The 22,105-nt window shown below is 46.1% G+C and overlaps 1 protein-coding gene across 12 annotated transcripts in view; it reads left to right on the forward strand.

The window, feature by feature from the left end:
• SMARCC2 (SWI/SNF related BAF chromatin remodeling complex subunit C2) overlaps nucleotides 1-22,105 on the forward strand; it is a 28,907-nt gene extending 6,802 nt beyond the window's left edge. Inside the window, exons 4-29 of one of the 12 annotated variants that reach the window (XM_082213225.1) lie at nucleotides 208-289; nucleotides 376-468; nucleotides 1,397-1,466; nucleotides 2,536-2,605; nucleotides 2,912-2,987; nucleotides 3,212-3,343; nucleotides 4,459-4,574; nucleotides 5,099-5,223; nucleotides 5,545-5,604; nucleotides 6,976-7,013; nucleotides 7,780-7,910; nucleotides 8,000-8,071; nucleotides 8,696-8,809; nucleotides 9,175-9,328; nucleotides 9,613-9,705; nucleotides 10,140-10,259; nucleotides 10,581-10,643; nucleotides 11,328-11,586; nucleotides 12,765-13,088; nucleotides 13,563-13,627; nucleotides 14,048-14,195; nucleotides 15,276-15,442; nucleotides 16,126-16,260; nucleotides 17,321-17,696; nucleotides 19,398-19,766; nucleotides 21,613-22,105. In XM_082213225.1, coding sequence (XP_082069351.1) covers nucleotides 208-289; nucleotides 376-468; nucleotides 1,397-1,466; nucleotides 2,536-2,605; nucleotides 2,912-2,987; nucleotides 3,212-3,343; nucleotides 4,459-4,574; nucleotides 5,099-5,223; nucleotides 5,545-5,604; nucleotides 6,976-7,013; nucleotides 7,780-7,910; nucleotides 8,000-8,071; nucleotides 8,696-8,809; nucleotides 9,175-9,328; nucleotides 9,613-9,705; nucleotides 10,140-10,259; nucleotides 10,581-10,643; nucleotides 11,328-11,586; nucleotides 12,765-13,088; nucleotides 13,563-13,627; nucleotides 14,048-14,195; nucleotides 15,276-15,442; nucleotides 16,126-16,260; nucleotides 17,321-17,696; nucleotides 19,398-19,766; nucleotides 21,613-21,689 — 3,529 coding nt within the window. In that variant the 3' untranslated portion in view covers nucleotides 21,690-22,105. The remainder of the gene's footprint in view (nucleotides 1-207; nucleotides 290-375; nucleotides 469-1,396; nucleotides 1,467-2,535; nucleotides 2,606-2,911; nucleotides 2,988-3,211; nucleotides 3,344-4,458; nucleotides 4,575-5,098; nucleotides 5,224-5,544; nucleotides 5,605-6,975; nucleotides 7,014-7,779; nucleotides 7,911-7,999; nucleotides 8,072-8,695; nucleotides 8,810-9,174; nucleotides 9,329-9,612; nucleotides 9,706-10,139; nucleotides 10,260-10,580; nucleotides 10,644-11,327; nucleotides 11,587-12,764; nucleotides 13,089-13,562; nucleotides 13,628-14,047; nucleotides 14,196-15,275; nucleotides 15,443-16,125; nucleotides 16,261-17,320; nucleotides 17,697-19,397; nucleotides 19,767-21,612) is intronic. The other 11 variants (XM_082213227.1, XM_082213232.1, XM_082213230.1 and 8 more) reach the window with 11 other exon arrangements.

Genomic DNA, 22,105 nt, shown 5'->3' on the forward strand with positions numbered 1-22,105 from the left:
GGGGAGAAATGAGGCAGGGATTCTTGAGCAGCAACTGGCCATTTGCACTGAACTGTAGTTTAACATCAACTATAGTGATGTGTGAAACAGGCCAGTTGATTCTGTGGCCCATTTCCACTCTTCCTCAAAAGTCTAGATTTGTAAAATAGAACATTTAAGAAACGTGAACTCTGATTTTTATTAAGGTTGCTCTTTTCTTCCAATAAGGCGGCGTTTCGATTTCCAGAATCCATCACGGATGGACCGCAATGTGGAGATGTTCATGACGATCGAAAAATCTCTGGTGCAGGTAAGGTGATTTCTTTCCCTTTCTCTGTCCTTTTATGGATTTCTGGCCACCAGGTGCTCATCTGCATCTATTCATTTTTCTTCCAGAACAATTGTCTCTCCCGACCTAACATCTATTTGCATCCAGACGTTGACCCTAAATTGCAGGCCAAGCTGAAAGACATTGTGAAACGGCACCAGGTGGGTGAGATTGCAGAACAGCATTAGCTGGGTATCACAAAAATATTCAGAGGGTCATGCATATCTGAAAATGGCTGAGATTGTGATATGCTTGTTTGCTTGGGAATTAAGAATAATATAGCAACACATCCGCTTGCTTGCCACGATGCTGTATGTAAGTTTTCATTTGAATAACTTGTCCACAAGGGACCATTAAAATATTAAAGGAAGTAAGTCTCTCCCATGGAGTGGTACATGATAATTTGGTGACCCCCTTCTACCAATGAATTTTTGTAAAGAGAGCATTTAAAAGTTGGGAAAACACCACTGAACAGTAATGCTCTGATGGTGTGGGTACTTAAGCAATTCAGCACTCCTACCATGCCTGAGAGTTTACAGAGTAATGCAAAACAAAAGGCTCAAGGAGAGAATAGTCTAAATAAGGACACTGCAAGAGACAAACCCAAGGAAAGCAAAAGATGTGTGTGAGCAGTTCCAGTTCTGCATGCATATATGTATTTTGCTTTTGTTGGAGAAGAGAACTAAGGGCATCACTGGAAAAGTGAGATTTGTGCGGAAAAGAGGTGCTACCATGTAGGACTTCCAAGTGGGAGTCCCTATCATAAAGAGTTGCATAGAACAGGTGGCTCAAACCAGTACAGGCTGACCAAAGAGAAGTAAGGCCTACCTAAACTGCTTACAGGATGAGATGCTTCCCCAAAACTAAGTGGTTTTGGTCCAGTAATGAGGTTTTAATAACTGTTTCAACTCTTCATAAGCAATTTGGGCCTCTTGCTAGTGTAGCATGGTGTTGAGGAAGACAGGTTTAATTGCATATTAATTCCAGAATTCCAGATAGCTTTCATTCTGTAACCTGCCTCATTATGAGGCATACCCCGCTGGAATTCAGATGTTCTGGTCTTTATACACTCTTTTGATCTCTTTCCAGGGAACAGTAACAGAAGATAAGAACAATGCTTCCCATATTGTCTTCCCTGTCCCTGGTAGCCTTGAAGAAGGTAAGGTTTCTGTCTATTTTCATTCAGTTGTAGAATTTTAACTTTCATCTTGCTGGGTGACCTCTGGTTGTTGCATGCTTGATTATCCTACACTGGGTTGTAGCTAGGCATGCTGATAAAACAGTCAGTAAATTGCAGCGCTGCTCGCATTTTTTCTAGTAGGGGAACGACACGTGTGCAGCTGGAGTGAAAGAGACCACATTTAAAGCAGCAACAATAGAAAACAACTCATTAGTAAAGGGCAAGGGGCTGTGGTGGTGGTGAAGGAAAGTGAAACATGATTTACAAATCATTTAAATCTAAAGATGTAAAATAGTACTCATATTTTCTATAGCACCTTCAGCATTTAAAATACTTTATAGCTTTTACTCTGCATATCCCAGAATGCACCATTCTTAGGCAGGATACTTGGTCCCCATTGCAATTATATTTCACTCGCTTCCAATATTTGTTAGCTACTTCCCTCCCATTCTTTCAGGATATCTCGGCTGTATACAGCAGGCATGGCTAACGAGGCGTTCTGTAATAATGTACATTAATATAAAACAATCAATTGAAACAAAGACGTTTTTCAAAAGTTAAACAATAGAACAGATTAACAACATAAACCAATACTTAAAATATTCAGGCAAATAAGGGTTATGCCTGGCACAGAAAGTATTGTTGTGTGCACCAGTCATAGGCTGTGGAAAGGCTCTTCCACAGCCGGGACTCCATCACAAGGAGGCCTCTCTGCATTACTACATAATGTATCCCCCCTGCCCTGCAAGAAACAAAACAAAAAACCCAACCCCGTATCTGGAGAAAAGCCCCCACTTACGATCTTACAGCACAGGCAGGTTGGGTAAGCTTCCCTGGGGTGGAACTTGCACAAATGGGATACCGCTGCTGCCTCTGCAGATGACCTCAGCTAATGCAGGCGCGGCCATTCTTTTACCCAACTTCCCTTATAGGGGCTCAGAGTAGATCACTGTAAAAATGCTGCACAATACAAATGGCGTGAAAGAAAGCCTTTCCAGAGTGAATGAATACCTTGATCGTAATCATCCACGTTTCCTTTTTCTTGTAGAAGAGTGGGTTCGCCCGATCATGAAGAGAGACAAACAGGTCCTCCTGCACTGGGGCTACTACCCTGACAGGTGAGCAGCAGCAGGGTTAGCATCTGTCCACTGTAACCTTCTCAATACAGGTATAGGAAGCATGTTTTCCCCTATGTATTGTAGTGTGCATTTGCAGCTGATGCTATCAGTTTATATCCTCTCCTGTTTTTATTTTCTCCTACCACTTCCTGTAAATTTGCAGAATGTGAATCTGGCTAAGTTTTTCCTGTTTCTGAAAGTGGGGTATAGATGAGCTTGTGCCTTAATTTCCGCGCCCATTCCCTGAAACTGGCTACATTGTGCAGGAGAGGTTTTGAATCAACTGCTGCCTGCTTTCCTTCATAGCTATGACACCTGGATACCAGCAAGTGAAATTGAGGCCCCCGTGGAGGACGCACCCACACCAGAGAAACCCCGCAAGGTAAAGGATTGCCTTCACTTGATGTTTGAGTACAAAAAGAACTTGGGATTGGGTCACTCAAGGCAGCAGTCGCAGAATGTGAGGCTCTGAATTCATCTTATGTCCACTGGGCCAGAGACATTCTTTTGAGCCTTTCCTTGTTGCAATTTTGGATTGGGAAGTGGTTCGTTTCCCTTCTTGCTTGAAGGTGCTCAGCGATGGGTTTCTCTTCTCCTCACATCAAGGTTCATGGCAAATGGATCCTGGACACAGACACTTTCAATGAGTGGATGAATGAAGAAGACTATGAAGTAAATGATGAGAAGAGCCCTGTCTCCCGCAGGAAGAAAATCTCTGCCAAGACTCTCACTGATGAGGTGCGATGCTTTTAGAGAACTTCCATTTCTTTATAATACTTTTGGGATATCTTGAATATACCTATGTTCTAATGAGAGAAAAACTTAAGACCGGGAACAAAAACATCTCTGACCAAAGCATATATAGGAGCATGATATTTCAGACCCACCATTTCTGTGTCCACTTCTTGTATAATTTTGGACTTTTAAATAGAGTTCCTCTTTGCCCAGCAACACTTTTTTAAACATACAAAGTAAGGCTACGGGATCAGAATCTCATAGCGCAGATTGATTTTAAGGCAAAATCAATCTGTGCTGTGAGATTCCGATCCTGTAGCCTTGGCTTTGTATGATCTTGTGTGTAGTGTGATCCTGAATGTTCACACTTGCTCACAAATGTAAGAAGTGCCTTGCTGGATCCAACCAAGTTCCATCTGGTCCAGCTTTCATTGCAAGAATTCCAAAAGCCACCAAGTTCTATATGGTCCACCTTCTGTGTTCCTTTGTCTTATACCTGGCTCATATTCTGGACGTGGGCCAGCAAGTCATTGCTCCTTTGCTCTACCTCAGTTCCTGTGCTCCACCTCCCCCCTTTTTAAACAATTAGACACAATTCCTGTAGGAAGAAGATCAAGCCACACCTTTTCCTTCTGTTTTGAATATGTGGGGAGTTCTCTCATATAAAAAAGCATCCAAGCTCTCAACTGCCATCTCCTGCCTAGCAATAGATGATGTGAGGATGCATGTTGTGTTTTGACACACAAAACACGACAGTGGACGCTCGGGTTGCGAACATGATCTGTGCGGGAGGCACGTTTGCAACCTGCAGCGCCGCGTCTGCGCACGCGGGGGTTGCGATTTAGCGCTTCTGCACATGCGCAACCACTGAAACCCAGAAGTAACCTGTTCTGGTATTTCCGGGTTTCAGCGCGTCCGTAACCCGAAAAAACACAACCTGAAGCGTCTGTAACCTGAGGTATGGCTATATTGACTTCCTGTGAACTGAGGTCTCCCAACCGTAATGGACTTGGTATAGAATATGAGGAACAGAAGCCTGAGAAATGTCTATTCACTGTTTCCTCAGCAGAAGCTGATCATTGCTCCTTCTGTACAGTTGCCTTATTTCATCTCTCTAGGTTAACAGTCCTGACTCAGACCGACGGGATAAGAAGGGAGGAAACTATAAGAAAAGGAAGCGTTCTCCCTCTCCTTCACCTACTCCAGAAGCAAAAAAGAAGAATGCCAAGAAAGGGTGAGGACAAGCTTTCCCCCCCCCCCTTTTGGGTTGACTAGATATCAAGTAGCTCAGCCTTGATTTTATTGGTTCTCTTGTGTCTCCTCCCCCACAATCTCATAAATTACATTGTCTTTAAAGAAAGATCGGAACTTGAAGTGTTCTGCGATGAGGCCTCCTAGTACATTCCTGAGGACACAGATTATTGGCAGATAATCAGCCCATCACGTCCACTCCATTGACTGATTACACTGCTGACTCCACTTTCTGTATGCAGCTGTGGATTTGCCACATGAGCACATGATACTTTCACCTAATTTTCCTTTCTTCAGAATAAGCATCAAAGTGCCTTCTTACCAGAAGTGACACTTAAGCTGGAAAAGAAACCTTTCTCCTTTTGGACAAAAACGTTGATCAGAGTGTTTGCTGTGCACAACCAAGTCTTTATGCTGCCCATACATAATGGAGTCCAGGGTGTTCTGCTTGTATTAGTTTGCTCCAACAAGGCTGATGGATCTCTCTCCTTACACCTCCCTCCGCAGACCTTCCACTCCCTACACCAAATCCAAGCGTGGCCACCGTGAAGAAGAGCAAGAAGACCTCACTAAAGACATGGATGAGCCTTCCCCTGTCCCTAATGTTGAAGAAGTCACACTACCAAAAACAGGTCAGTATCACAGCTTTTGGACGTGCATAGCTACTGTCTTTTCCCGCATTCCCTATGGGTCCTGGGGTCACTAGGTCAAGATTGTACTAACCACTGTTTCCACCAAAGGTAGTGCTGTTTCATTGCTTTGTGAACCAGTTTGATGAATAAAACAGTTCCCCCCCAACTCCATTTCAATCTCTGTGCCTGTCTGCTCCTTACAGTGCAATAGAGGAATATATGAATCTTCCAGGAGGTGCTTCTCTATGACAGGGCAGGTTGGAAGAACCTTTGAGAATTTTCTCTAAGTAAAATATTCCTTCCTTGTTCTGTCTTGCATAGTTAACACCAAGAAAGACTCTGAATCGGCTCCTGTGAAGGGTGGCACCATGACCGATTTGGGTAAGGGATATTTTTCCTTTTGTTATCTCGCTCTTGGTATGGGAATAAGTGCATGTTCTTCAGTGTTTGCTGGATATTAGGTAGCAATATTAAACCACAATAAAGGCTCATTGAGTAGCACCCCCCCACACACACTTTGTTACTGTAAAGAACCACATGTTGGAGGGCATGAAATTCGCTTCATGTGAGTTTTGAAAACTGGTCACCCCTGAGCCCTGACTTGCGACTAGTGTCCTGAGACGCTATACTAAGGCCTGCTTGAAACATGACATTATTGTGGCAGGGTTGTAAAATAAACTTGCATTATGAGTGAAGTCCATATAGGAGTTTGATTTGGAAGAGACTGGCTGTTGAAGCTTCCACACAAGCATAAGCTAGGCAGAGTAGACACCTAATAAGTGGCCCCTGTAGATCTCTGAAGCAGGTTAAGTAAGCATGAGTTAGAAAATCTGTGTACGTAAGCCAAACTGGCAAATGCAGTAATAGTAGCAAGTTATGCCTGAGTAATTCCAGTAGACCCTAAGAGCTGCCAAATTGCAACTGTCAACCAGATGTTCTAGAGAGTGGGTATAAGAAGCCAAAGGCTTATTGGCTGGAATCCAGAGAGCCTCACAGCTTGCTGTCTTAAGCTCAAGGGGGCTTTAGACTTGTTTTCATCAAACAACCACCTCCCGTGCCATATGGCAAATTGCTTTTGAAACAGTTCAAAAGAAAGTTTTGATATGTCATGGGAGTCAGGTGTTTAAGGAAGAAAGCAAAAAACTCTATTTACATGCCTCCTTGTGCGAGCTTAATTAGCAATTTGGACCCCAGTCAATAAATGTATTAGTCATAGTGTGTATTTAAAAATACTCGTGGGCATGTACAGAATAGATTAGTGCATGCATATGTAACACATACACACATATAAAACAGGACATTAAACTCTTCTGCCACTTCCAGTTTCTAGCAGTTTTTACAAAAAGGTTTCATTTATGCCAAGTACTCAGAATGAGCTGCAATGTTTCAGCCAAGATTGATTAATATGCTAACATGTTGTCAAGGGGGCTCACATTCCATGTAACAAATACAAGCCCTGGGGGAAAATGGAAGTTTAAACGAACAACAATAATAAATAATAAACTTTTAATAATATTTAGAGGGTCAGTGAAATGCAAAAAAACAACAACCTCCCGGCTTTCTGCTCACTAAAATACCTCTATAATCTCCTCCACCCTTGTAAGATACGATTAGACACACATTTAGGTATCTGCATGTAAAGGAATCTCATAAGTACTCAACTCAGTGTAATACTGTCCTTCCCAACTACTGTAGAATGAGTACAAATAGGTCTACATGACTAAGGTTGCCTTTGCCATTTTTGCTTTCCAGATGAGCCAGAAGATGAGAACATGGAGACTGCAGGCAAGGTGAGCCGAGTCTGACTCAACTCACAGAGCAATCCTACCCTTTAATTATGGCCTGGGGATGGGAAGGTGAGGGCTGCCACAATGATAGCAGAACGGCCACTGTATCCTTAGCCTGCAGTGTGTTCAACCTGGGAGAGGAATGGAAAAACTCACAACCCGAAAATCCCTAAATGACATAAAAATGGCAAGCATGTTCTGGAAACACCACCAGTGGCAACCAATCAGGGGCTGTGTTGGTGATGACGCCCACATTCCCCCCAGGCACAGAGGGAGCCAATGGAACTTGCATCAACAGGGATGTGTCCTTAGCACACCCATTGCATCACCCCACAGGTAGAATGCAAGATGACACCACAGCTTCTGTTTTTGCCTAGTCTGCTGCTCTTTTCCTCCTAAACAGGCTAATATTCTGGTTCTTCTTTCCTTGCCCTAGTTTGGCCTGGGCAGAAGTGGACACAATTCCATTGCTTCAGTGCTGCAAAGATACGGAAGGGCACCTCCTTGGAGGCCTGTGACAGCAGCCATAATTATGCTTGTGCCATAGCACCCTCTGAAACAGCAAAGCACCCTTGATTCCTCTCTCATCACCTAGCAGTTTGTCTGTACACCTGCCTACTGTCACCCTCTGAGAAGGACTCAGGTTTTCTGAGTGCTGCATGAACAAGCAATTCCATCCTAGGCTTCTCTTGAAATGAAGCTTAACAACAAAAGTCGTAAGAAAACAATGGGCACTCAGGTTGCCTACTCAGGAGCTTTCTGGTTTCAGGATGAAGAGGAGAACAATGCTGGAAACAAAGGGGAGCAGACCAAGAACCCTGACCTACATGAAGACAATGTCACCGAACAGACGCATCACATCATCATCCCCAGCTACGCAGCCTGGTTTGACTATAACAGGTGCTTGAGTGGGGACCGGGGAGGGCTTTTCCTCTCAGTACCTCCATCCTTCCAGCCTGTTCTAACGCTTCCTTTTGATTCTTCCTCAGTGTCCATGCTATTGAGCGGAGAGCCCTCCCAGAATTTTTCAATGGCAAAAACAAGTCAAAGACTCCTGAAATGTAAGATTGCTGTTATAAGCAGTAAGATCTGTTCTGAGATAGTAAATGTGGCAACCTTTTTCCTCTGGTAAGAGGAGGGCTGGGGGAAGTCTCCTTATTTCCTAGTCCAAGGAATCCCAAACTTTCATTCAAGTGGTCCATGTCATGTCTGTAGATTTGTAGTTTGAAGCAGGGAGATGGCACTTCCACGGCATTAAATATTTATATTGATTTTTACTTGTATTTTTGTAGCTTCTTTTATTTCTTATGTTGCATGTTATTGCACTACAGTTTGAATTCTGTGGAATAATAAAATGCCATATATAATAAATGACAGCAGTAACAAAGTACAATTAAAAAACATACAGCATTTGGCACAGTGCATTACAATTGCTACAACGGACAGAAAAACTATTAAGTGGTCTGCCAGGACCCTCAGCAATTTTCAAGTAGTCAGTGTAAAAAAAAGTTAGGGAAACATTGTACTTGTCCTTTTGTTGGTCTGAATAAAAGGAAAGGTCCTGAACTGGCCTCTGTAGTATATGAGAGAGAATGGGTCTTAATATCATGGGAAGACTTTACAGGGTGACATGGGTTATAAATAGTGGTTCTGACTGTCATCTTTTTCTTCCTGCTGCACTTTAGCTACTTGGCATACCGCAATTTCATGATTGACACATACCGGCTCAATCCACAGGAGTACCTAACCTCGACTGCCTGCCGTCGGAACCTGGCTGGAGATGTGTGTGCCATCATGAGGTATGCTGAGAAACAGAATAGCTGAGCAAAGCCAGAAGGAATGTATTCAAGACAGAAGCTGCCTCTGGCATTCTAGCTTTCGTACAGCGCTTGGTGCAGCAGGATTTTTCCTCGTTTCTTAGCTCCCATTGTGTTTAATAGTAAAAATTATTTAAAGGTGATGAGAACTAAACATGCCCCGTTGAAGAAGAAACAGAAGTTTTGCTTGAGAGTCTTCTTGTTTGACAAAATGGATCTTCCTTGTCTGGCCGTTTGGCAGATAATTTCTCCTGGGGTGGGAGTCCAGCTCCTGGCCCTCTTAAAAGCAGAGAATAGAATTTGCCACATGGCTGAGCTTCGGGTCCAACTCTGATCCTCTCATGCAGAGTCCACGCCTTCCTGGAACAATGGGGACTCATTAATTACCAAGTGGATGCAGAGAGCCGGCCGACACCCATGGGACCACCACCTACATCTCATTTCCATGTTCTGGCTGACACCCCTTCAGGATTGGTGCCGCTGCAGCCCAAGACACCCCAGGTAGCGTGAGAAGAAATTTATTCCATTTCATTTAGGTTTTTTCAGTGTTTTGCTGGTTTAAAAATCTTCAAGGGGTAGCTTCCAAAACACATTAAAAGCAAAATGAAATTACACAAGAATCTAGAAACATCTGATAAAATGAATTAGTAGGCATATTAATTAGACTTAGAGCATCGGAAAATGGGGAGTCTTCTATGGAAGACTCTGCATTTCTTTGTTTCCTATCCTAAAAAATTGATCTGCATCAGACTGGGGCTTAGTGCAAAATTGTGCTTATTCTTCAGAGTCGTCAGAGTGATAGCGATACCAAGGCTGGACGAAAGAGCAAGGAGATTGAAGACCTTGTGACTGAGACGGTGAAGGGGAAACCTGAGCTGGTAGGAGAAAGGAGAGCTTCTGAAAGGGAACTATAAATTGTCAGTGTTTCTGGAGTCTAAAAGAGCAGGGCTGCATGGACTTCCCCCCTTCGTTCCCATCAATTTTTAGGATGCGTAAGAGATGAATTGTCACATCTCTCACTTCAGGGGTTTCTTAAATGTTGTTGGTTATAGTTTCCCTTATAGGCTAACTGTAAAGTTTCATTCTCAAAGGTCAAGCACAAAAATGAAGGCACCTGCAGATATCTGCCACTGAAAGTTCAGACCCATCCAAGAAGTGGACAGCTTCTATCTTTTCACAGCAGAGGTGTATGGTTGCTGTCCAACCATTGCAGTCTGTGTTGTAAATTGGCCACAAATAGAGTGGGGTGATGGACATGCTTTGTCTCTGGCTGTGTTTCCACCACAGGGAGCTCATTCTTCTCTTTCCCCAGCAAACCACGGCTTCCCAGCAGATGCTGAACTTCCCTGAGAAGAGCAAGGAGAAGCCACCAGACATGCAAAACTTTGGGCTTCGCACTGACATGTACACCAAGAAGAATGCTCCTTCCAAGGTAAAGAGTGGGGAGAGGGTGGGTTTGCTCACCTGTGAGATATCTGTTCCCTGGTTGGTGCACAGAGGGCCACCAAGAGACAACGGGTTGCCTCCGCCCACTGCCTAGATCATGCAGGGACGCAGGGCTGGGTAAGAGAGAAACAGCCAGCTCTGAGCCAGAGAGTACAGCTGAAGAACAGAGAGCCCCTCCCAGGCAGGCATGCCAAAACCTTTCATTGAGAAAGAGAGGCCTCTAAGGACACGTGGTGGTCAGATTATGGGGCTGGAGGCCTCCTGGTAAGTGACCAGGGTTGTGTTCTAATGCGTGGTTTCCCCACAGAGCAAAGCTGCTGCCAGTGCTACTCGTGAGTGGACAGAGCAGGAGACGCTGCTGCTGCTGGAGGTGAGAGGACAGAAAGATGATTATCTTCCCAAAAAAAGTCCCTAAGGCACTTCTTGAGTATTGCTTCCTCTTCCTGCCCCCAATTTGTGCTTAGACCACCCACACATACTGTGAACTGGGACACTGAATAGATTTTTGAAAGTTGTATCTCTGACTCACAAATACATAAAATATACAACATTTGTAACAATAACAGCAAATTTCTTATACACCGCCCATCTGACTGGGTTACCCAGCCACTCTGGGTGGTTTCCAACAAAATATAAAGGAAGAAAACACAACATTAAACATTAAAAGCTTCCCGATACAGGCTGCCTTCAAATGTCTATGAAAAGTCATAACATTTTCTTATCTCTTTGACATCTTGCATTGAGGGAACCACCAGAAGGCCCTTGGAGTTGGATCTCAGTGTCCGGGCTGAACAATGGTGGTGGAGATGTTCCTTCAGGTATACGGGACTGAAGCCATTTAGGGCTTTAAAGGTCAACACCAACACTTTGAATTGTGCGCAGAAATGTGCATTTATTTAGGAACTACACTAAACATGGGCACTGAATGTGAGTCTGGCCTCTGAAAAGCTTTAGGCATGTAGAACATCTCTTGTGGTGCTGTTGACAGGCTGTTTCTGATCCTTGCCCTTGACCATTCATGTCCAATGTGTCGTTTCTCTTCACTGCTTTTTAGGCTCTGGAGATGTACAAGGATGACTGGAACAAAGTTTCTGAGCACGTTGGCAGCCGCACGCAGGACGAGTGCATCCTGCATTTCCTGCGTCTTCCTATCGAGGACCCTTACCTCGAGGACTCGGAGGCCTCTCTTGGGCCTCTGGCCTATCAGCCCATTCCCTTCAGCCAGTCGGGCAACCCCGTGATGAGCACCGTGGCCTTCTTGGCTTCTGTTGTGGACCCTCGTGTGGCATCCGCAGCAGCCAAGTCAGCCCTTGGTAATTAACTGGGGCCCTTCAGACTCCCCCCACCGCACCCTTAGGGACGGAAAGGCTATTAAGTCTGTAAATGGGTGCAGTTGTAGAACAGGTTTAGGACACCATATCGCTGTCCAAGAGACTCCTGGAAATTCTGTCCAGCCTTGTCGTTTTAAGAGTTGATAGTGCACATATGTTAACAAGCTTTTCTCTACAGACTTAAATACTTTTTTTTTTTTTTAACAAAGGAAAGCTATGGATCTCAGGATGCCAAATTCTGGGCCAGCATCCTGGGAACCAGTAAGGGAATTTTTGCTGTCATTTATGTAATGCTAATACCCAGGCTGAACTTGGGTCAGAGACTCACAGAGAAGTCCCCAAACAAGCATCATTCTCACGTCCCTTCCCTCACCTTTTGTTGGTCTGAGATCTCTGAGTTTGCTACTTTCTGAAAGCCTAGCCAATACTCTGTTCCACAGTCTCATCTTGTAGAGGAAATGAGGGCATTTTCACGACTTGACTCAAGTACAATGCAGGTACATGCTGCAGCAACAGCATCCATCGCAGATGGCTATCCAACCCCTGCTTAAAAACCTCCCAAGTAGGAGTGTCTACCACCTCTCCTGGGAGTCTGTTCCACGGTCGAAAAGCTCTTACTGTCAGAAAGTTCTTCCTGATGTTTAGTCAGAATCTCCTTTCATGTAACTTGGAAGTCATTGGTTCGGGTCCTACCATCCGGAGCAGGAGAAAACAAGCTTGCTCCATCTTCCATATGACCCTTTATATTTTTGAAGATGGCATTCATACATGTGATGTTGGACTCAGGTGCTCCCCATAAGGTGTGAAAGTCCTGATAGGTGGAAAGTGCATCCACTAGCACTCAGAAAGTAGACTGGGATGTCATGTAGTGGTTGTTGAAATGAGATGCTAATTGCTGACAGAGCTACTACACCTGATCAGATGCAGGTCTTCAGCTCCTGTGTCCCCAGTGGCCTCCCGCCCAGCTCTGTTTCAGCTGCAACTCTTGCCTATCTCAGCCACTTCCTAGTGGGTAGAAAAGGTGCCATAGGATTTCTTGCTGCCCGCAGCACCTGCACTGCAATGCCCATTTTGCCCCTCACCCTGTATCCTCCCTGCACGCACCCTTTGGTTTGGCCACCCGCTGCTCTTTCAGCTGACCCTGTGGCTCTCTTCTGCAGAGGAGTTCTCCAAGATGAAGGAGGAGGTCCCCACAGCCTTGGTTGAAGCTCATGTCCGCAAGGTGGAGGAGGCTGCCAAGGTGACAGGCAAGGCAGACCCGGCATTTGGTCTGGAGAGCAGCGGAATTGCAGGGACCACATCTGATGAGCTGGAGAGAATAGGTGAGGGGGGCGAGCGGGGCGCCTTCCGCGCTTCATCCCGTGAAGCGCCCTCGATGGACCTCGCCCAGTGTGCGGTGGGGACTAAGAAGGGTGCCGAGACGCAGGAGACCAGAGCCGGCCTGGCTTCCGGCCTGGAGCTCACACTCAATCGCCTGGCGCAGGGTAAGGGATTCCCATCGTCACTCTGTCTAACCCCACCCTACCCCATCAGACCGGGCAGATCATGGGTTGGGCTGCGTGCCTAAAGCTTTCGCCTCCAGAAGGTTACATTCTGGCTCAGCGAAAGGCTTCTGGGGCCGGCCTTCTTGGGGGGTGCCTGGTCTTAAGCTGGAACTGAGCAGTGAGGGAAGGTGGAGGCTGGCATTTGGAGTTCTCCCTCTCAAGGTGCTCCTGTCCAGAACTTGCTTCAGGTCTAAAATACCAGCAATCTGAGAAGAGTTTATTGGCCTTAGTCTGGTGGGTCCCTCAGCTGTCATTCCTTGTAAAGGTGCTTGAGTCAGGTTCTCACCCATTCAGATTCCCACTCCCATTCATTCTTCCAATCCCCCCCCCCTTTAGTGGGTAGGAGGGAGCGTTACTTGCAGCCTTTAATACTGGTATCTTTTTTCCTTGTCTGTTTCTCCATTCCTTGCTCAGAAGAGAGCTGCACAGATGAGAACCGGGCAGAACCTCCGTCGTCGGAAGAGAAGAAAGAGGTGAAGGTGCGGGAGGGCGTGGATGAGCCCCCATACATGTTCCGCAAAAAATGAGTCTCCAAAATTCCCTCATGGGGCATACGTAGGTAGGAGAGGGAGGAAACTGAGGAGATGCCTCATAGGATCCCCACAGGATGTTTGCCGCCCCAGCTTGCAACCTTTCTAACTAAAGTAAGGCACCATGTTACCCTGCTAACACCTAACTGTCCCTCAGAGTCCTTCACTTCATTAATCTTCTGATCACAATATATATCCTGGTCTACTTTCCTGGCCACTAGAATAATAACTGTAGATCCCCTGCTCCAGTTCTGAGACTTTTCCAATTGTGCCTTCTATATTGTGTGTGCATGAGTCCCATGCCACAGCTAGGGGAAGGATTAAGAGGCATTAGGCAGCTGTTGGAATCAAGCCCTTCTCTCAACGCAGGAACCAAGAGAAGGCGCCCTGGAGGAGGAAGTGAAGGAGAAACTTGGAGAGGTGCCCAGGAAAGAGGAAGAGAAAAGCAAAGAGGCTGATGGCGAGAAGGAGATGGACAAGAGTGACGGGGACACCATGGGTGAGCACCACCTTCTGGGTAATGGCAAAGCTCATAAAGTAGCGAGTGAACTAGGAGCCTGAACGGAGCTGGGATGCTGTGGTCACATGTTCTGAAGCAGGGGCTCCCTCCGGATGTTGCTCAACTACGTCTCATCAGTAACGATTGAGCACGCTGGCTGGGACTGATGGGAGTTGGAGTCTAACAAACATCTGGAGGGCTACAGTTTACCCAGCCCTGTTCTAAAGTCTCAGCCAGAGGTACTGTTAACTTAAATGCGGTACAGTATGCCACTTGCCACCTGGAGGCATAAGAACCTAATGGGAATGGGACAGCTCTGCCATTGCAAAATCGAAAAGCTCGTGGTTAGTAGCGTTGGTGGGTGTGAAGAATGTTGGGATAGAAGGTGAGTTAACAGAGCAGTAAAGTAAACATTCCAAGCACAATTCAAAGTGTTGGTGTTGATCTTTAAAGCCCTAAACAGCTTCGGTCTTGTATACCCGAAGGAGCGTCTCCACCCCATCGTTCAGCCTGGACACTGAGGTCCAGCTCCAAGGGGCTTCTGGTGGTTCCCTCACTGCAAGAACTGAAGCTACAGGGAGCCAGGCAGAGGGCTTTCCCAGTAGTCGCACCTGCCCTGTACAATCATATGACTTTTTGTAGACATCTGAAGGCAGCCCTGTTTCAGGAAGCTTTTAATGTCTGATGTATTGTGTGTTTTATATTTTGTTGGAAGCTGACCAGAGTGGCTAGGGCACAACAAATTCCTCTTCTTTTTATGATGATGATGATGATGATGACGACGACTACTACTACTATAGCAACTAGTACCACAAAGAAAACATCCACTCATGAATTTCTTGCTGTCCTTCCTTCCTTCCTTCCTTCCTTCTTTCCTTCCTTCCTTCTTTTCCTTCTTTTCCTTCTTTCCTTCTTTTCCTTCCTCCCCTCCCTCCTTCCTTCCTTCCCTCCCTCCCTCCCATCCCACCTGTGCCTGATCAGCCTTTTGAGTGCAGTGATAAACTCTGGGCACTGAGGGATATTCCACCTCTTTCTAAGCAATAGTGGCCCAGGAGATCACACACACACCTGTCCATAAATTGTTTTTCTCCTCCTCAGCTGACGGGGAAAAGGAAAAAGAACCCAAGGATGGTAGTGAAGAAGGGCCCAAGGATCTGGCGGAGGCCGAGGCGGAGCGGAAGACCAAAGTGGAGAGGGACATAGGCGAGGGCAATCTTTCCACAGCGGCGGCGGCAGCTTTGGCGGCAGCAGCAGTGAAGGCGAAGGTCAGTGGCCGCAGGATTGGCTGGCTTCTCCATAGGCCAGATGGACGTGTGGGGTTGCCCTTCGGACTGACCTTCTAGGAAGCAAATTGCTTTTATATAGTCGTGCAGTTGCTTGGCTGCAACCCCATGGTAAAAACATATAAAGCGGGTTACAAATTTTATAAATGGCATGAAGCTAAACAGCAGGCAGAAGTTGAAATGTCAGTACAACAGATACAGTGAAGTCCCTAGTTCAGATCACACCTCAGCCGTAAGTTTCCTTGATCTCTTTAGGAAAGCTACAGAATCTCTTGGCTTCCATCCTTCCTCTGGAATATGAGGAAAATAGTTGCACTGCTGTTGTTTGGATTATTGGCATATTTTATGAGACATGTTTTAGGCAGCCCAACAAGTTAGCAGGGCCAGTAAGCTGGTCATGTTGCCATGCATTCAGGCACTCCGTTTTTGCTGTCTCACTTGGGTGACTCATGGGTTGGAATTCTGAACCCAGCTTCTAATCTGACCATCTCTCAGTCCTGCTTTAGGCATGAAGGCTTAAGGTGTGGGGTAACTTCTAAAGATGTAGAAAGGGGGGGGGCAATCCTCCTCTGCTGGGAAGTTTTGGTCTCTGGATTTTTCTTAGAGTTCTGCAGGGCATGCTACTTCCAGAGCTTTGATCCACCCTCTCGTCTCTTTCTCTGCAGCACTTGGCAGCTGTGGAAGAGCGGAAGATCAAGTCTCTGGTTGCCTTGCTGGTGGAGACACAGATGAAGAAGCTTGAGATCAAGCTAAGGCACTTCGAGGAGCTGGAGACCATCATGGACCGGGAGCGCGAGGCAGTGAGTACATTTGTGCCCTCTTGATGCCAGCACTGCTTACTCTGCCCAAAGATCCCCATGCTGGGATGCAACTTAACGTGTGTGTGTGTGTGTGTGTGTGTGCGCGTGCGTGTGCTTCTGGGTTTTGTGGGAACTCCTGCTCTAGGCGCCGCCACAGCCTCTGTTTTGTATCTTCCCTAGTTGATGTGGGAATGTTGTGGATAGTAGGAGAGGATATATTGATTAAATATTATCCTTCCTCTCTCACGCTACTGAGTCATATAGCAGAGCTCATTCCCCTTTACACAACAGGAAGCTAGTTTGCAAATTTGTTTGAATCTCTTTAGTTAAGCAATCCAATCTGGCCTGCCCAGATTGGAGTTTATTCCCGGTAAGTCCCCTTTTGTTCCCTCTTAAAAAGAAATAAAGACACAACAGTCTTCCTTAAACAGTAACAAGAAGTTTACTTACATTCAGTTCACCGTATGATCCCTGAAGGCAGGCTTTAGCTTGTAATTACAGTTCCAGAATGTGGCTTACATCCTTTGTGAGGATGGACCCTTGTGCTGCCGGCTGAGAGCCAGCAGTGCAGTCCAAGAGAAGAAAGAGTGACTGGACCTTTTGTGGGGTCTGCAAGGGTCACGCCCACCTCCCTGGTCACATGCAGGGGGAGGATGCTCCAGACCAGGTGGAACAGGAAGTTCAACTGGCTGGATCAACATCTCCCTGCCTGCGTCCACTCTAGGCAAACAAAGAATGTTGTATTTGACTGCTATAAGGATTACATCCCACAGTTGACAGCCACAATTCTTCTTACTTGCAGCCAGGCAGTGGTCCGTATGGGAAGCCCAGAGAATGCCCTGAAGGCACATGCTGCAGTTACTTGCTGGAGCTAAGTAGATTTGGCTCCAGCAGATGCCTGGGAACATTAGGCTCCGTGTGTAACAAAGCATGTGCAGCGGAGTAAGAATTTGTGGCCATGTTAGGAGAAGAAAAGAAACCAAGGGAAGGGAGAGCAATGCATGAGGGGGGTTGGAATAGAGAACCTATCCAGCATAACCTGTCCCTGATCTCTCTGTAGCTGGAGTACCAGAGGCAGCAGCTCCTGGCGGACCGACAGGCCTTCCACATGGAGCAGCTCAAGTATGCGGAGATGCGCGCTCGCCAGCAACATTTCCAGCAGATGCACCAACAGCAACAGCAGCAGCCACCGCCACCACCTCTCTCTGTGGGCACACAGCCCCTCCCTCCTTCAGGGGCTCCTCTGGCACCAGCTGCACACTCCATGCCCATCGCCCAGGCTTCTGTGCCGGCCACCGGCGCCGTAGGGCAGCCCAGCAGTTTGGCTCCAGCAGAACAGATTGGGCAGCCAGTGGCGGCTCAGCCGCAGCCCGCAGCCGCTGGAGCGCCACAGACAGGCCCAGGTCAGACTGGACAGCCTCCTGCAGCTTCTCATGGTAAGGGGGACCAGCTTTTTGTTTGATCCACCAAGGGCAGAACGAAACTGTGCTCTGCAAGGGCACACAAGCTTCATGCGCTCCGGGCTTCATCGCTCACATTGCAAATATCACGGGCTAGGAAGGGTGTGCCAAGGCTTTGCAGAGCTTCTGCAGTCAGAGCAGAAAGGCTACAGGTCTGGCTTCTTCGAGGTCAGCTCCAGAGCTGAAGGGCCCTGTTCCCTTGGCCAAAGCCAAAGAGATGCTAGATTCTTTACAGTTCAGAAGCTTGTAGCTCCATTTGTAACAAAAACTTAAAAAAAGAAATCAGTTCATAATTATGTTCTGAATAAAGTGTATTCTGTGGTAAACCAATTCATACATAATGCACTTTATGCTCCTAAAGTAACAAAGTGGCTTTCAGTATATAAAGAGTACTTTTTAAAAACTGGGGAAAGCCCAGGCTTCTTTCATGGCTTCAGAACTTTTGGAAAGTTGACCTCTCTACTCATGATCTAGTGGAACCAGCTGCCTACAGAGCCTTTGGAGAGTCTGCACTGACCTTGCTGGGAGTGTTTTAGGCATTTACAACAAGCCCAAAATGGATGCTTTCAGCTGAAAGGATGCTTTCGACTTGTAATTTGTGGTAGATACAGTGTGATTTTATAATGTTTCATGTTGCACTGTGATTTTAATTTATGTAAGCAACCTTACGGAATACCAGTGTTGTTAGAAAGGTGGGGTATACATTTTTATATGAATAAAATACATAGGATTCTTGTTTTCACATGGTCCTGCTGAATGTGTGAGTGTCAAGGGGTGGGGTCACTGGGAATAATGCTGCCTCCCCATTTCATGTGAAGTGTCCACATGAGGGGGTTGTCTGAAAAGGGTTTCGAGATTGTACAACCCAGTAAATTGTGCTTCAGAGGGCAGAGGAGAAAGGCTTAGATCTGGAAGATGTGGGTTGAAGATGAGATTGGCAACAGCGGGCTCATGGTTTTGAGGAACTCAAGTGTCTTTTATTCTGTGTGCGAAGCAAGATTAATGCCAGCCTACGCACCTCACAGGAGATTATGGGAACTACCGGTAATATGAAAGAGTAAACTTCAGTTCATATGCTACTGCAGTGGCATTCAGTGGCATCCACCCAGTTCCCTGTGGTCTGATCCTAAGCAACCACCTTTGCATGAGAAAGTCATTTGTAGAATACAAATGTTACTGGAGCAACATACATACAACGAGACCACAGGTTCTTGTTGGGCTCTAATCTGTGAAATGAACCAAAGCTGCACATTCACAAATGTCATAAAAATGTGGAAGCAGCAATCATAACGTGTCAGCCTTGCTTATAAAGCTGGGCATTTTATTTCTTGGACAACACTTCCAAATTTTTATGGAGTACACTATTTCTGGTTCTGGTTCTGGTTCCAAATCATCCCAATAAATGTTCATAAAAATTATATATTCCAGCATCAAATCAGTCTCCTGGGTGGGAGGTTGCTACACATTTGGCTTTGAAGAATATTTTTTTCTGCCCAGTTTGGTATATAGGCTGGGTCACAGGTGAATGGTGTGCATTTTCTGACCATGCGTGCTTAGGAGTCCAGTGCAATGGGATCTTTATACCCTGTTGGATGCAAATGGGTCATGTTAAGTCATTGCTTGCCTGCTTAACCGTCACACTTAATTAGTTCTTTCTGTCTCTCTCTCCCTCTGAAGCCCAGCCTCCGTTCCCCAGCCAGCAGCCATCCTCCCAGATTCTCCCTGGGGCAGTCCCAGCAACCGTTCACCCTGCCATGGCTGGTAATATCCCCTCGGCTCTGCCTTTCGGAATGCCTGCCTCCATCCCATTTAGCATGGCTAGTAACGTAACAGACTCCATCGGCATTAACTTCCCTGCTAACACGCCCATCCACCCAGTGCATGGTAACCTTGCGTGCAGCATGGCTAATCCGCCCATCGTCAACGTCGCTAGCACCCTGCACCCTCCTGCCACCCCACTGCCTCCCGGTTCCGCAGCTGCCCAGAGCCCCGCTATCGTGGCAGCCATGCAAGGCAGTCTCCTTTCAAATGCTGGTGTTGGATCAGGTGAGAATTGACCCAGAGATCATGGCGGGATGGGAGAGGGGGAGAGGATTTCACATACAGAAATGCAAGGCGCTGTGCAGGGTCATTGGGCTCAGGGCTGCTTCGTTTGACATTGCGGAAGCTTCCCCGCCTGCATTCCTGTGGCAAAATACATGCATTACAATTCACAAGTAAATATGGGGTGTGTGTGTGTGTAGCAGAGTGGGGAACTTGTGGCCCACCAGGTGCTGTTGGACTCCAAATCCCATCAGCCCCATCCGGCAGGGCCACTTATTAGGATCTTGAGGGCCACAGCTTCCCTTTCCCAGGCAGAAACTTGGATGTTCCCGAGTCCCTTTTAGGCCAAGATTCTATAAAGGAGGAAGTTTTTTCTCTCCCCCCTCCCTGCCTTACACAGAAATTATGCCCATGTTTGGAAAGTGTCCTGTGTGAAGTGGCCATAATGCTGTGCAAATGTGTTAGGAGCGTCCTGGAGTTGAATAAACCAGCCTGAAGTCAAGACACATATGCATCCAATCAACTTCACCACTTTGCCCTCAGAATGTCTTGCACATGGGGAGAAAAAAGAAAGCTATTCCTTAGAAAAGGAGTTCACAGTTTATGCAGTTACATGTTTGGTGTCTAGGCTGGGTCAAAGGTGAATGGTGTGCATTTTCTGACCTTGCATGCTTAGGAGTCCAGTGCAGTGGGATCTTTAAACCCCATTGGACGCAATATGCAGTTACATTCTACATGTGACCATATTTATGAACCTTTTGCTTTTCAAAGCTCAGTTACCCAGAGGCAGAGTTTTGCCTTATACTTCATTAGTATCCGGGCATGGATTCTTTCTTTCTCTTTCTGCATCAGGGGCAGATGTGCAAACTATGCATATCTTTATATATTCACTTAGACATCTTGTTTTAATAGTGACAGTTGAGATTTATAGTAGAATTGCATCATCTTATACCTATGCATCTCTGTCTTGTTTGAGTTTGGAAGATGGCTTTTCCATCTAGGATTAAATGTGTCGTTCCCCCCCCCCCAAAAAAAAAAAGCATTAGGGGAAATAGCATGCAATGAGCTAGTGCTTGAAACTGCATCTCATATGTATTGTTTGGCATGGCTTGCTTGTTTTGAGCCATCTTGATTTATTGAATTATTTCCACTAGAGTCATAGATAACCATGTCATCAATTTTGCTGTCTCTTACATTCCATTTGCATTCTGTTGTAAACAGGAATGAGACCTAGGTTCTCCCTCTGGGCAGCAGTAGATTACAGTATGCTTTAATGACAAAGCCATAACCTTCTCATATCTGCTATGGGATGTGACAGTAAGCAGTGTTGCTAACCACTTTCTTCTCTAAACTTGGCACAAAGGAAACTGGCAGCACATCCAGCAATTCATTTGCTACCTCGTCACCTGCTTTCTCTTTCAGGATCTAAAGTATTTCTAACAAATTGTACTGTAGTGATGCTCTTCAGAATCGGAAGAAAATGCTCCCAAATTGGCAAGGGATCTAAACTTTTCTGAAATTGATTTGATAGGCATTAGAGGGGGCAGTGCACTCACCTACTGCCTTCCTACTACGGGGTCTGGGGTACTGAAATATCAGGTGATTCTGCAGTCTGATAGGGCGTCAGGCGAAAGAGACTGCATGGCAGTAGGAATAGGGAATAGGAATTTAAGTCTTTCCAGTGCAATGGATATTGATGTTCAAATTTCCCTCCATTAGGGTTTTGAAGTAAATAAATGACACCAGAACACTCATTTTTATCACACAAAAAGTGGCAGCAAGGTAATGCTTGTATTTGCAGCACTGCCAACCTCCCCTAACGTCTCACTTCTCTCCCCTTTCAACCCAGATCAAGGGCCTTCACTTCAGCCGGATCCCATTGCTCCCAGTCCCAGCACGGCCACACCAGTCCCACCCACACAGTGAGAAGCTACAAGCGGCGCTTCTTGGCGCCTCCTCGGTGAGCCCTGATCACTTGGAAGGACAGGAAAACCCTAAATCGTGTTAAACATGGATTCTATTTGGATGGGTTTTAAAAAGGCTTCGAAACAGTGATCCAAGGAGGAAGAGGATTTGGCTGTGTTGACTCCCTTCCCCTGTGTGTCTCTGCCCCACCTCATGTCCCCAATGCTTTTTTTGTATCCAGTTGTACCAAGACTTTATTTAAAGGTGTTTCTAATTGCTGGGGTGGGGGTGGTGGCAGGGAGAAGAAATTATCTCCAAACAGCCACTGCTATTTATAGAGGGCTTTGATTTTAAACATGGTTGAAAAGGGAGTTTAACTCCCCCTTGTATGTGTCTGTCTCGCTTTTTTTTAAACAATAAAGAAAAATTAACAAAAA

The sequence above is a fragment of the Podarcis vaucheri genome (assembly GCF_965113315.1).
Source record: "Podarcis vaucheri genome assembly, chromosome: 2".
NCBI classification, from domain to species: domain Eukaryota; kingdom Metazoa; phylum Chordata; class Lepidosauria; order Squamata; family Lacertidae; genus Podarcis; species Podarcis vaucheri.